Source organism: Dioscorea cayenensis, chromosome 3 (assembly GCF_009730915.1).
Source record: "Dioscorea cayenensis subsp. rotundata cultivar TDr96_F1 chromosome 3, TDr96_F1_v2_PseudoChromosome.rev07_lg8_w22 25.fasta, whole genome shotgun sequence".
Classification (NCBI taxonomy): domain Eukaryota; kingdom Viridiplantae; phylum Streptophyta; class Magnoliopsida; order Dioscoreales; family Dioscoreaceae; genus Dioscorea; species Dioscorea cayenensis.
In genome coordinates this window covers 9,621,456-9,636,690 of record NC_052473.1, presented here as the reverse complement: position 1 = coordinate 9,636,690, position 15,235 = coordinate 9,621,456, and the positions used below count along the sequence as shown (strand labels likewise).

The 15,235-nt window shown below is 34.4% G+C and overlaps 1 protein-coding gene across 2 annotated transcripts; it reads right to left on the bottom strand.

The window, feature by feature from the left end:
• Window positions 1–278: 278 nt before the first annotated feature.
• LOC120254007 (alpha-mannosidase I MNS5) lies at window positions 279–12,554 on the bottom strand. Of its 2 annotated transcripts, none has more exons than XM_039262164.1 (15): window positions 12,246–12,554; window positions 10,755–10,797; window positions 10,609–10,674; window positions 10,453–10,514; window positions 9,336–9,435; window positions 8,917–9,099; window positions 7,486–7,534; window positions 7,220–7,399; window positions 5,944–6,064; window positions 4,858–4,939; window positions 4,694–4,779; window positions 3,391–3,491; window positions 2,350–2,491; window positions 2,072–2,222; window positions 279–805 (listed from the first exon to the last, which is right to left on the bottom strand). In XM_039262164.1, exons 1-15 carry the CDS (start codon window positions 12,392–12,394, stop codon window positions 581–583), a joined length of 1,740 nt encoding a protein of 579 aa, XP_039118098.1. In that variant the 5' UTR covers window positions 12,395–12,554; the 3' UTR covers window positions 279–580. The 2 variants fall into 2 exon arrangements, with proteins under 2 accessions (XP_039118098.1, XP_039118104.1); XM_039262170.1 differs by having other exon boundaries at window positions 12,257–12,318.
• Window positions 12,555–15,235: the final 2,681 nt, after the last annotated feature.

Sequence of the window (15,235 nt, the reverse complement as noted above, 5' to 3'; positions counted from 1 at the left end):
CATGCAACAAAGTTGCATATTAATAACACCCCTGCAACAAGATACTGTTTCATTTCCATGAGGGTTTAAATTCTAACCTAACTTGTCTTCATTTCAATAAAAATATATATTAAATATTAATTACATGTATAAAAATCATTTCTTTTATTTCGGGCTAAATACTACCACACACCATTCGGTATCAATTAGGTACTATTTCATCTCCTGAGTTTGAATCTTAACCATAACTTGTCTACATTTCAATAAAGAAAAAAAAAATTACATATTAATTACATATATAAAAATCATTTCCCTTAATTCGGGCTAAATAATCTTTACCACACTTGTCATACCACCATTTGGTATCAATTAGGGTTTACAAATGATTCTCATAAAAAAGACTAATTACCGAGATAATGCAATTGAACTAAACCCTAGACTAACTAATTTTTGTGAACAGGTAACAAGATTGATTGGCTTCTATGATCACCAAATTACAATTTTATTATACATTGATTTCTCTGGGATAAACCATCATCGTTTTATTTCTCGATCAATAAATAATGCTTTTCGATGGCATCTTGGATCCTAAAGGTATAATTTATATTCTAAACCACAAACCACAATAGCCGGCCAGACTGCATGTTCTTTGCCTGCAGGTTGTTGAATCAGTACCGCATTCCTCATCGGTGATGCATCGGTGATTGGCTCGCAAATCAGGTATGTGGCACGCGCTTTCGATTGAAATGCCAGTATTAGCTCCAGAAATAGTTGCGGGACAAAGCCGTGATTGCATTGCACTTTGTCGATTTGCTTGATTTTCACTCTGCAAGTAAAACACGAGTTATTGCCATGACATGAGATGCTCAGGACAAGGACAAGAAGATTTTCGTCTTTCCGTCAGACAGAAGCAATAATGAATTGGCAATTTCACAATGTACTATTGAATGCACATGCATGTTTTTGCAGAAGGCAGACTCATCAAAGCATTTATGAGGCAAGCATTTTTTTAAAAACATATGATTAGTGATTGGGTTGTATATATATATATATATAGAGTTGAAAAGGCATAACCTCAATTAGGGATACATGGAATAACAGAAAAGAAAATGATAGCAATTTAACCAACTCCTAGAGTTACAACAAGAAACTTTGACCACATAACCCCAAAACTGAGGTTGGTAAAGAAAAATGAGAAATTAAGAACATAATAGGCATGCAGATACAACCTTCCTAACTCGCCAAGTTTGAGAAGTAGGGTATTCCCTGATCCTCCTCAATCACATCTTGACACATGTCCCCATATGATGTTATTGTTTTTATGTTGTGATTAGGGACATGTGTCAAGTTGTGATAGGGGAGGACAAGAGAATACCTTGCTTCTCAAACCAGGCGAGATGAGTTCTAACCAGTAGCATAAGATTTGAAAAAACTTCTCAAGGGGGGAACATTGTTGAGTGATACATCTTCAGACAAGTTATTTATTCCGAGGAACGGGTAATATATCACATAAATATGTGTAATATATAGAAATTAATCATGAATTATAAACATAGATGCACATCTAAACTTACAAGACAAATTGTGAATCATTAAATATCCTATAGCAGCAACTTGCACATTTTGTCACAGGCAATGTCTAAACATGATTAAATGGTTTTTAGGTTCACAGTATTCCATGGAGATTTTCCCTGAATTTTATTGTTATGTGCTATCATTGTTGAGCATTGGCTTGCTATCAAGGCTCATATTGTTCTTAGCTTAAAGTCTATATTTACTATCTCACATTCTAACTTTCATTTGAACTTGTTCTTAATTGCAAGCTTAACTTTTGCAGTCTTTGTCTTCCAATGGAAACTGGCTGACAAGTTTAGAATAATAAGTATAGGGAAGCGCATCAAATGATATGCATTGGGATACCTGAGAATCAGGATACCAGTGACAAAACATACATTGCTATGAGCACAAGGAAAGGTGTAACTCTGAAGCAAGTACCATGGAAAGTGATGCACACAACACATACATAAAAAGTACTAGCTTCTTTAAGAAATCAAGAAAAAGAATGCAATAAAGTCAAAATCAGAAATAGTACCTTGAATGAAGTCCAATTATTAGGAATATAAGTTTGTGGAAGCCTCTCATGCCACGAGCTTCTAATAGGAATAGGATGTCCCTCAGTCGTAAAGATATAATTTTGATTCACCAAAAATGAATCATCAAAAAGAAGATACAGATATTTACACCTGTTAAAACATCAGAAAGCATGTTTGAATCCACAGATTGATAAATAAAATAAGCGAAGAAGAAGAGGATGACCGATTATATCAAACTAACTTCACTTCCCAACAATACTAAATCAAGGTCACTCACGTTTCAGAAAGAAAAAAGCTATGTTGATGGTCTTCAAGTTGCATGGTGGTGACATCTCTGATACTAGCAAAACCAGCTTGAACTCTGGTGTAGTAGTTGAGAGATCTTACAATAGATTCACCCACTTCCAAATACCAAGGATCTGATAACATTGGGAGAACCATCATTTATGTAAGTGGTGCAAGTTATAGAAGTCCTTTCATTACAAAAAGGCTGAGATAAAATCTTCTGCCAGACTACCCCCGAGTTTACAAGCGTATTTAAGTATTTTATAGTGAAAAAAATTGATAACAGCAAACTTAATAATTAAATATAGCTACTGAACATACTTCCAGTAAATGCATCACATGAGCACATGCTTTATAGGACGTGACAAACACAGCACATCAGCAATAGATGTTTAAACTCTTGTGTAAAGAACAGTATGACCATTAAGGCAAGGCAAACCTTGTTAAAATTTATCCTAGGTAAGAATACTGACAAAAATTCCATACAACTATTGAATCATCTGCCACAAATTTACTGAAAATAATCAATTTTCATCTTTCTCTATGTTGAATCATGTGCGTAAGCATTGTGATTCTAAATGAGAACCGCTATGCTCATATGTGCAAACTGCAAAGGTACACACTTATGTTGAAACATAACAAGCACAAATATGTTGCACGTAGAGGCTGACTTTTATTTATTTCCAAAAAAAGGTTGTTAGTAAGCAAACAGCAACATATTGTCAACATATGTGCATTGGCCTAAGCATCAGATAGAAAAGTATATTCTTAGAGTGATTGAGGTACCATATTCTAATCCATAACACTTTTTGGTTACTTGACTTTCATATCATCCAAAGTGCTGCTGCCATTATTGAGTTATATCAAATTATCGTTTAGAACATGCAATTCATTAACAATTTTACAGACCATTAGACACAGTTATAAATAAAAGAAACACAATTAAAGAACAAACAAACAATTTACCGTGATTACAAAAGATTGTAAATATATATATATATATATATATGAATATAATTCCAGCAGATTTGACCTTTAGTTCCTTGATAAAGGTAAAATGTAGACTCAGCAAATTCAGGGCGCAATGGGTAATATTTCTCTGTAGGATGCAATGCATCATGGTCAAGAAGGTATCTGCAAGGAACAAAATTGTTTATTTAATTAAGTACCATTGTTTACAGTAAAAGCCTTAACAAAATGGTTGAACCAGTGTTTTCAATCTGAAAAGAAATGCATTCATATCGATTCAGAAACCACAAGGGCTAGCAAACCAAGAGTTCAGAAAAAAAAAACATACAAAGAGATTCCAAGATGCAAGCAAGCATAAAATTACAAAAAGAAAGAATATCAATTTTGTATTTAGATTCTTAACAGTATAGCCAGAAGCGGATTATACATGGCCATTGTATATGACAAAGTTATTCACTAATTATTTATTAGACTATCATTATGCAACAAAGAATTATCCAACTATGCATTTATTCGATTACGTATCTCCTTATCCTACACTGCAGTCACATCCTCCCCCAAACCATCAATAGATTAGCCCCACGAAGAGAATGCAACAGCCAATTTACATCATTACATTGCTGACGATCTCACAACCCAAGGCATCCATCACACTCTTCCACATTATCCTATCCATTCCTAATCTGACATTTTGTAGCACCAAGGACCTCTCACCATAGACACGATAAGGTGTGCATCCCTATTCACATCATAGTCATCTCATTCTTAGCTCTATGACTAAACTTTTGGTACTTCGAGCTCAGAAGAAGCTTTTGTTCTAGCAAAAGTTTCCATGAGAAGCAATGGAAAGATATCCATCAGATTTGGAAAAGAAAGAAAACATGTGATGAGTTATATTTAAGGCTGTTTTTGGGAAACATTGTGTAGTTAAAGAGAAATTTTTTTTAGTTAGAACGGTAAATGCTAAGGAATAGCCGAGGGTCAAAGAGCAAACTCATTGTTGCATTTGGTCTAAACAATTGTGATTTGACAAAAAGTCTTTTCCCTAGACTTTCTGACAGTTCACTCACCTTCTTACTTGACAACTATGGCGTCAATATCAAAGAACACAGTCCATATGCCTTCGATAAGAGTTAAAAATGGTCACAAATTATAGACACAGATGAAACATCGGCTTCACTAGTGGCAACAAAGTTGCTAAAAAAATCAATTTAGAAATTAATCAACATTCCATCAAGATTGCAAACAAGAATTAATTTTCCTAATTTTCCTTCCCAACAAATCAAGCAAGTTCAAACAAAATGCTAGAGTGGTTCTAACTTCTATTTCACAAACTAACTTTTGATGGTTTGCATATTATACATTACCTTTCAGGAAGCACACCAAATCTGTCCCATATATGGAAAAATTGACGATGTGATGAATTTGCTGCAGGAATATCTCCCACAAGAACCTACAACCAACAATCATCAAATCAAAGAAACTTCAGTTTTGCTATCATCTAGGAAAGTTTACAGGTCCAAAAGAAAACCTGAAGACCAGGCCAGAAGGCTTGAAGACTTGTGAGCTGCCAATATGTTGCTTTTCCTGTTCTCATATCAGCTTCATGGTACCTAATGTGCACAAATATAACTCCGTTTCAATGATATGTTTTCATGTCAGTAAAGTTAAAAACACATGTAAGCCAAGAATGAACTATAAGTAGTAGACCCTACAGGATAATATTTGCCTACACGGTTATCTGCTGGCTTCACAGGCCTGCAATTATTAAAAGGAATGCCACCAACAATTTTTTTGGTTTTATTTTCACAGGGACAATGTAACGACCTTTCATACAGGTTTCCCTGATTCCCACATTAGAGAAACAATCTGACTGCCACCAACATTTTCTATTGTAAAATAAGTAATTGAAGAAATGCAAATCATGGTTTTCAAGAAAAACTAAAGATTTAATCCCATCAACCTCAGCTACTATTCCTTCTAAGAATCTAAAGTTCATGACTGCGCTTAGCTTCATACCATTTCTTAAGTCCAGAAATTGAACTTTTGGACAAATACAGTTAGAAATGATTCCAGTTAAAGCGAATAGCTCTAATCATATCAGGCAAGAAGAATAACACATTTCAGATGCAAACAGCCAATGCGCTTTACTTACAATCAAGTGAATAAAATTTTAGGTGGCACTTGATTGGCAGTTATTGCCCAACTGATTTTTCAGTGATGCCCAATACACCTTCACCTAGTACCTGTTATATTACATTTTAAACTGAAGATTTTGCCAAGATTTCTGTGAATTATATTTATGTGCTATTTACATTAGTCCCTTGCAATAAATCAGAGGTACACTTTAGTAAATGGTTCAGGTGATAAGTAATGGATAGAACTAAAGCTGGAGTGGTAGCTATCAACTTTAATTTTCAGATGTAGCCACAAAGAGAACATGTTAGCATTGGATGATTATTCAATTATAGGCATTGACAAATGATTTTGTTTTTGTGTCTTTTTTCCTTTTTCTATTTTCCCCAATTAGGACTTTGAACTTCCAAGATGAGATGTTCATGACAAAATTCCCCAACTTAAGTATGCTATAGCTACAAGGAGATGTTCAGTGAGGCACCATGGGCCATGCCGAAAGTACTTCTGCACAGCAATGTAAGCTGGATGGAACATGTCCCAGAACTCATCGCTTCCAAAAAGAATATAGGCTTTCATCAGATACTCATAGAATGAGTCAACACCTAGTAGTCACATAAAACCAAAATCAAAAATCAAAACTAATGAATTAGATATGAATGGAGAGAAATAATATAAAACAAATCTACAAGATTTGCAAATGTGTTAACGGGGTTGTGTTTTCACATTTAAAACAGAAAAAGGCATCCCCTGTAATATTCGGCAAAATAAAGAAATATTTTCTTTAAGTTACACAAGAATTGGGCCCGTTTGGTAGGCAGGATAAGATATGAGGACTGGACAGGAGTAGGAAAGGATATGTGCATGATAAACTCATATCCTATCATATGTTTGATGCGCACCCGGATAAACCAATAGATAGCATTTTGTTATCATATTATATGTTTGAAGTGGACTAGATAATGACAGGATATGATATGAATGGTATGTAAATAGACAAAATTACCCCTTTATAATATTAGTTATATATATAAAATTGACTTTTTTTGGATTTTTTCCTTAATGATTTACTTATCGGTACAATTTAAATTTTTTAAAAATAAATAAGCTATAAATAATGTACACAAATATATAGATTGTAATATCACCAACTTGCAAAAATTATAGTTAATACCTATTTCCTTGGAGAAAATCATACACAAAATCATCAAGATAGCATAAAGCTAGAGTAACAAACACATTAATGGAAATAAATAGATCACATCAAAATCAATTTGAAAAAAAAAATCATTGGACTAGAGAAACTAAAAATAACAACATGATTAAAAAATAAGATTTAAATGAAAAATAATCTGCTCAAGCACGAGATCGACAGAGAAACCCTTTAGCCACTCTAAATGCGTAAAATCCTACTTAAAATAGTGAAATTAGTGTCCTATCTAATCGTTGACAAGCTTCTTGTCCCAAACATCGTGTTTAAATAATCAAAAGAAGAGATACAATCAAACTTTAGCTAAAGGAGATAAACCAAATAATAGGGCAAAAAAGTAAATTTATTTATTTTTATCATATCCTACTTGTTTCTATCCAGACTCCCCCCATATGATTCATTATCATGTTGCCGGTAGGATGAAGTGGGCCAATTAGATAAGACTATCACATCATATTGGCACACCAAACAAAGGACCTTAGTTATATAATGAACAATACATGTATCCAATTAAGTATTTCCAAATTCAAACAACAATAGAGGGGCGTACCAGCTCCAATGCCAGAAGAATATACTATCCACTCTCCAGTAATTACATCCAGAGTTGTACCAGGGAGATCCAAAGAACTTCGCATGCTCCATAACTTACGAAGAGCACGAAGTGCTGCAGTTTCATATCTAGAGTCACCAGTCAATCGAGACAAAGCTCCCATTTCAAGAATAAGAGAACCTGTGATCAGATGTTAAATCATGAACAGATAGCATTTGCTAGCAGAATCAAGACAGGAACCAGGAACTGGGACAGAAGCCTCTCACCACATCCAGATGTGCTTGTTTCAGATGTCTCGTTCTCCACAACCCCATGCTGCCAATCAGAGAAATTTCACAAAGCATATCAAAACAAGATATCATCAACTCAAAAAAAAAGGTCTGCTAGCATACTTACAACAACCATCAAGACAAAATAAAAATAAAAATAACAGTTGTTTAAAACTTAAAATAACATAAATGCTACTGTATATTAGAACAAGCAAGCATCATATTCAAAATGGCACCTCATTCCAAAGTTCACGCAAAGGCTGACATCCATGGATGAGAGCATTAGGAAAATACCATGTGATCATAATTCCATGATATTAAATTACTCAATAAACTTTCTGTTTTATGAATGATTTGGTAAATTCGGTCTAAGAAAAGTAAAATGAGCACTGGGATTAATGGCTGAGCAGGTTAGTGCACAAACTCCACACTTTAAGCTAAAAAGAACTCTTAGCAAATTTACCCTAAATGGGTCATTGACATCTACAAATTTTAAACCAACTTAAGTTGAACCCAATATGATTTGAAATCCAATTTCCTTACTAAATATATGAGCCATTCAAATTCAATTATTCATTTCACATAGACTCACACCTAAAGAAAAGAGTGGATCATATGAATCAACACAGACCGTGATACGTTAGTTATTTAAGTTAAATATCTCATATTGATCATTTTCAGATCAAAATATATCAATTAACTCATTGATGAACTTAGGAAGTTCCTAATGAGTTGAGACCATTTGCTTAAATAGCTTATAACATTCCAAATGAAAAATTAGCATTAGATTGTAAGGCATACATGTTGCAATGGAAAACAATATTTATGGTGATGAAAAGTCGTAACTTCAAGCATGTAGAAAATTTCTTGTAGACATGCAAAATATTCTTGTTGAATTGAAAGGCTTGGCAAAACATCGGATCACATTTGAAGGAAAACTATGGAGTAAGTTTTTAATACTTTTTAGACAATTGAATGTGTACATCAAGAAACCTAAAGGTGAAAAAAAACGAATGGTATAAGTTTCTTATCACATCAATTTTCTCCCACTTCAACATTCTTGATGTTAAACCAATGGCTAGAAGATCATTATCGTCTGAAAATGTTTAACATAAGGTTGACCATACTTTCACCAATATCAAAACTAATTTCCAGCTGGCTCTAACAGTCTAAATATACATAAACTTATAAAGTAGTGCGCGTCAGAGAAATTAAGGAGAGAAAAGTGTTAACATAAATTTCAATGAATTCCAAAAAACTATAATACTGTAAGGTTAATTTGTATTTACACTTATGAAAATTTCAAGAACATAAAGCACAGGTGCAGAAAAAATATATAAATCCTAAGAATGTAAATGCTTGTCTAGGAAAAAAACATATAAACCAGAATATGTAAAGCAACAAATGAAGCATGTGTCAAGACATTACCTTAAGATTAATCCATGCATAAGGCAATCCAGTGGGAGTGTCAAAGGCAGGCAAGAAGCGTTGACCCAAGTCTGCAGCAAGGCTAAGCAACTGATTCTTGTAGATTCCGGGTGCCAACCTGCTTTTAGAATCAGTTGCAAGAATATGAGCAGAGACAAGCCCTCCAAGAACTCTTATGTTGCACTACAAAAGTAGCAATATATCAGAGGAAAAGACTAAAGTACACCAGGAACTCAATCTTGTTCCAAAGTGCACAGTAGATATTATACACATTTTTATGGTTGTATTGGAACTGTTTTGCTTTTTCCAAAAAGAAATTAAAATTTTTGTCATACTAGCAAAAGTCAAACCAACTAAGCTTAATTTTTCATTAATTACAAAAGGAATGCCGAGAAAATAATGGCTTCTTTCATGTGTACCTCAAATAGATTAATCCGAACATCTACATCAAATGTAAGATTCTCAGAAAGCCAAAGAACACCTCTTTCAAACTCTGTGTTGTTACCCAAGATAACAAGACTGCAAAAAATAAAAACAAACATATTACACAGATAGAGGTCTGATAAAATATAATACAACTAAATTACAGACACAATAAGATGTTGAGTATAGCTATCAAAAAATTCCAGCTTAACAACAAATTTCAGTTCCTTCGGAATTGCATGTTTTACAAGTACATAGAAGCCCATCCATCCATCATTCAAAAACTCAAAAAAACATAATGCATAGAAAATGAGATTTAAAGCTAAGTCAAGAAATATTCTATTGCTTCAGGAGGCAAACATAATCTTGGCATGCTTATTTCAACTTAAACCTTCTAAAAGCATTCCACTGAGCACAACACTGCATTTAACATAAGAATATGTATGGGCATCTGAACTGTCTGTATTATGTAGTTTGACATTCAGGTGGCTCCCCAACAAAGGGGTGATGTTTTGAAACACCGACAACAAAGAAACTAAAATTGTAATATAAATAGCAAAGATAATATTCTCAAAAACATTTTATGTGCATAAAAGTTTTAAGACCTTTGATTTGGGTAGACTCAACATCATTGTTTACAGTTTTACGAGCATATATAAGCATATTTATTATTACCATGTCAAGCATCAAAAAGGAATGCACATAGAAGCTGCAAAATAGTAGAGGTTGGCCTAGTGGAGAAATACTTGTGGCATCTCTTGATACAATTGACAGGCGTTAGAAGGTCAATATCCCAAAAGGCCAAAACAAGGAAATACCAACATAATTAAGTTTTATGCAAAAGCACACTGTTCATCCACAACACATGAAGGCATCAATAACTAAATAAGGTATGAGTGGAGTTTTGTATGTAAAAGACTTGAGATTGATGAAGCTGACAAACTTTTAACTCTGACAGTAATCTGTGAAGATTCAAACCGACATGAAGCAGACTAAAATTGTGGTTCACAAGATCATCAGATTTGTCATGTACAACAAACATTAGCTCCCAGAATTTGATGCGCTACTAGATACTATTATTGAAAACATGCCATCTTCAAAAATGAAATCTACCTTGATAATGATTCAATAAGTGTTAACGCTGACCCTTTATAATTTTCGGGCAAGTGCTCAAGCTGAAAGTAAGTCAAGATCAAGTGTATATCAAGATAAATGCAACTATAATTTGATTGTATAGTTGAATAACATACATAAATATCCAGTCCACACCTTTAGGTTTCCAAGTTCACTGAGGGAATCTGTGTAAGTGCTTGTGAGAGGTTTTAACTCATCATGCTGCAACACAACAAAGACGATTGACATCAAGAAAATGTGGAGAAAAGGCCATTAAACATATAATGAGTTAAGGAACTAACCGGAAATGCATAAGTCATATAGTTCTCATAAGCATGGTAGAACCTGGAAATAAGGATAGGAACATCAAAATATGAACAGGTTCCTTAAACTTAAAAAAAAATAAAAATTTGCGAAACGCATGAGAGAATTGATTCTGTTAGTAATAACTGGCAAAATAGTTGCTTTTACATGTGCATGACTGAGTACTATGATCACAGTGGACAAGATCCCAGCAAAGGATGTTTGTATTGTTTAAATGATATTCCCTCCAACAGATACACATGCATAACAAAGGGCAATACTCTCAAAAAGATGAAATAACATGCAATTTGGAATGGAGCATTCTCAATAAACAAATTAGACTCTAATATCAATATTGCTCGTGTAGATTTTAGTTGTATTCAGATTTGGTTCTACTTTTCGCAGAAGATCCAATACTTCCAAGTGCAGATGACTGATGCTACCGATGCACAACATAAGTTTATCAAGGATGTGGAGGATGTTGCAACTTACGCAAAGGAGAAAACAGTGAAATTTCTGTCATGCAATGATCAGTAAAAGCTTACTCAAGTGACAAGCAAGTCCAAGAACAGGGCACATGTAGACCTCAAATTGCCATAACTTAAAAGATCTTGTGGTCATTAAGCAAGGATTTCCTCGCAAAAGCACCATTTTTTTATTAACAAGCTCAAATCCAACCTTTTGTGGGCCTTGCTACATTTGGGTTCATGTCAACCAGTTTGAGCCCAATCTGAATTTCCTCGGAAAAGCAGGCATGTTTTCCTGAATTCCAATATTTCTATGATCTCTACTAAACATTTTGGGTGACTTTAAGATTTCCCCATACAAAGAAGACTTTTCTAGCTACCTTAGTTTTTAAAAAAAATAATTTAGAAAGTCTTTTCTTCATGTGTCTCCTCCTCTCTTTGAGAAAAGTCTTTAAGAACATTCAACACTTGATATTGCCCATATCAGAAACGAAGATCATTTGCTTATATAACAGAATAACTCTAATTGGACATAATGGAGATGGAGAATGCAATAAGAAGCACGGAAAAAAAAAATAATGTATGCCAGTAATTACTGAAATGTAACACAGAACTAGTAAAGTTTTAAACAAAGCTAAACACCAAATATAAATGTGAAGAACAAGAATGTAGACATGAACCCAAAAAGTAAAACACTCACTAATTACAAACAAGTTAGAGCTAATAAGTATAAAAATTCCCATCAAAATCTACTTTTCCAATCCTTCCATGAACAAACCAATACAATATACAAAGAACATCACTAATTAGTTTCTTTTACATACAAATATCTTCGAATTGACAAAAATTCGATGAAAAAAAAGAAATTTCTAGCAATTTATCTTCCTCCACTTCTCAAATCTATCTCATTTCATCCAATGACCATTCAATCCAAGCACTAGACTTAACTCAGACGCAAATTTAAAAAATAATCAGAGAAGATAAACAGAAGAAACACAGTAATTCAAACTTCAAAGATCTCACATTCGCCGGACCTCCTCTCTCAAGCGAATCCTCCGGGCCTCATCGAACGCCGAGACGAGAAAGGGCGAGAGGACAAGGATGACGACAAAGAGGAAAGGAAGGAGAGCCGATTGACGAGATCTAGCCGGAGATCCAACGAGAGAAGCCATGGATGGAGCTTCTCCGAGAGATCGGAAGAGGATCGATGGAAAGCGAAGGAGGAGCCGAGATCCGTCACCGCCCGGCGCCGGCTGCGGCGATCGGAGCTGATCAAGAAAGCGGTTCGGATCTGAATGACGGGTTGGATCCGAACCCAATAAGTACACTGACTCCGGGGTTATCAATTGGGTTGGGCTTGGCCTATTCTGCTGTATTGGGCCGGCTCAATTTAGTTTTATTATTTTCCATGTAAATTACTCTATAGTCCCTGAGAATTTGCCAATGATATCAGAAGTTTTTTTTTGTGCGAAAAAACCCTTGGAATGATTAAAGTTAATTTTTAAGTGTTTGTTGACTTTTTTTTTATTCATTCTTTTGTTACCGACCCACGGTTTTTTTAACTCTATGTGGGCCAAATTATTTGTTTCTTTAATAATGTGGTTTGTGTTTCAAATTAGTTTTTATTTCTAAAAATTATATAAATATTAATTATAATTTTTAAATTTTACTTATCATATTTAATAAAGGTCAAAATATTAAAATAGTCTCTCTATTTTGTGTTTTTTGCTCTTTTTGTCTCTCTAATATAAAATCCGTCTTTTTGGTCCTCGTATTTTCATATTTTTGTATTTTTGGTCCCTCAAATTGACGGATCTACCCTTTTAGTCATTCTTGTTGATGAATTAGAGGGACCAAAAAGGATAAAAATGTGTAAATACGAGGACCAAAAGGGCGGATTTTACAACTAAAGAACAAAAAAATATGTAAATACAAGGACCAAAAGGACGGATTTTATATTAGAGGAACTAAAAGAGCGGAAAACGAAAAATAGAGGGACCATTTTGATATTTATACCTTTAATAAAATTTATTTAAAAAAAGAGTATGTATTTATGGGAATAAATAATACTAATACAAGCATAAAATTAAAATTTTAGGAGTTTTTATAGCCTCTTTAATAATTATAAAAAGTTCAAATGTGGCAAATGCTTTGAACTAAAAGAAATATCCCTTTTTTTATAAATGCTCATTGTTTCTTGGTTGTTTTTTTTTTTAATCCAAAGAGCTCTTTGTATGTGTATTGTATCTATATCACTCACATTCTTTAGCCTTTAGCTACCAATCTCGCCTTATATCAAATACCAGTGGCATCATCTTTCTTCTTAAGCACCCACTTGCATCCAACAATTTTCTTCCCTTTAGGTGGCTCAACAAGTGTCCAAGTCTCATTCTTGTGAAGAGCTTTGATCTCTTCCTCCATAGCATCAATCCACTTCATTGCATCACATGAAGATATTGTCTCTTTATAGTTTGAGGGATCACCAAACTCCATCTTTTTTGTTATATCCAAACAGTAAGCAAAATCCGAATAATCATACCTTGCAGGTTGTCAAATTTTCCTCCTAGCTTGATCTCTCGCTAAAACATATGATTGTTGCTTTTTTGGGCTCTCTTCCTCTGACATAGAAATCATCATTAACAGGAGAGTCATCATCATTCACAAAAATAGGCTTAACATTTGCATCTTGATCTGAAATTTCAAGCTCCACCTTCTTCATGGTTGTCTCAACCTCATCCGCAGTCTGCTCAGGCACTTGCTCCTTTGCCCATAACATAGCCGACTCATCAAATGTTACATCTCTTGAAATAAGGAGTTTAGGTGCCTTCGGATATGGACACCACAAGTGATACTCTTTCACACTTGAAGCATACTCAAGAAAAATACACTTCTTCGCCCTTGGCTCGAGCTTCCCTTCATTCACATGTGCATCAGCAGGACATCCAAATACCTGTAATATCGATAATCTATTGGTTTACCCGACCATAATTCTACTAGTGTCTTGTACTCAATGGATGTATTAGGAGATTGATTCATCAACCAGCAAACTGTGTTGATGACTTCTGCCCAAAACTCCTTACCCAAACCTATATTAGAAATCATACACCAAGCCTTTTCCAAGTAGTGTACGATTCATCCGTTCAGCCACACCATTCTGTTGTGGAGTACCAATAATTGTTGGATGCTCGAACAATCCCTTCATCCTTGCAAAATTCATTGAATTTTTCATTGCAGAATTTCAAACTATTATCTGTTTTCAACCTCTTGATTTTTTTTCCTGTTTGGTTCTCAATAAGAGTTTTCCATTGCTTAAAAGTAGCAAATACTTGACTCTTTTCTTTCAAAAAATAAATCCTAACTTTTCTTGAAAAATCATTAACCAACAAAAGCATGTAACGAGAACCATTACATTTTGAAGGTACACGAGAGGGTCCCTATAAAAATGAATGGATGTAATCTAAAGTACCCTTCTTGCTATGAATGAACATGCTCAAACTAAGTCTCTTTTGCTAGCCAAATACACAATCCTCGCAAAAATCCATCTTTCATGTACTTAGGCCACACAATAGACCTCTCTTGCTCAAGATCGTCATCCCACGTTCGCTCATATTCCCCAACTTCATATGCCACAATTTGGTGTTGTCTGTATCTGAGGTAGAACAAGCAATGGCAGCCGAGCCTGTAATAGTTGAGCCTCGTAGAAAGTACAATGTATTGATTCTATCTGTATTCATCAATATGAGAGCCCCTTTAGAAACCTTATGGACTCCACCTTCACTTTGGAACTTGCACCTAACATCTTCAAAAGCACCCAAAGAGATGGAGTTCTTTGTAATATATGGGATATGTTTCACTTTCATCAAAGTATGAATCACCCCATCATGTATCTTGATCTTCACTATCCTAACACCGACAACTTTACAAAAATAATCATTGTCCAAAAGAACTCCTCCACTAGTTTACTCATATGTGGCAAACCACTCTCAAATGGGAGTTATGTGTTGAGAATCCCC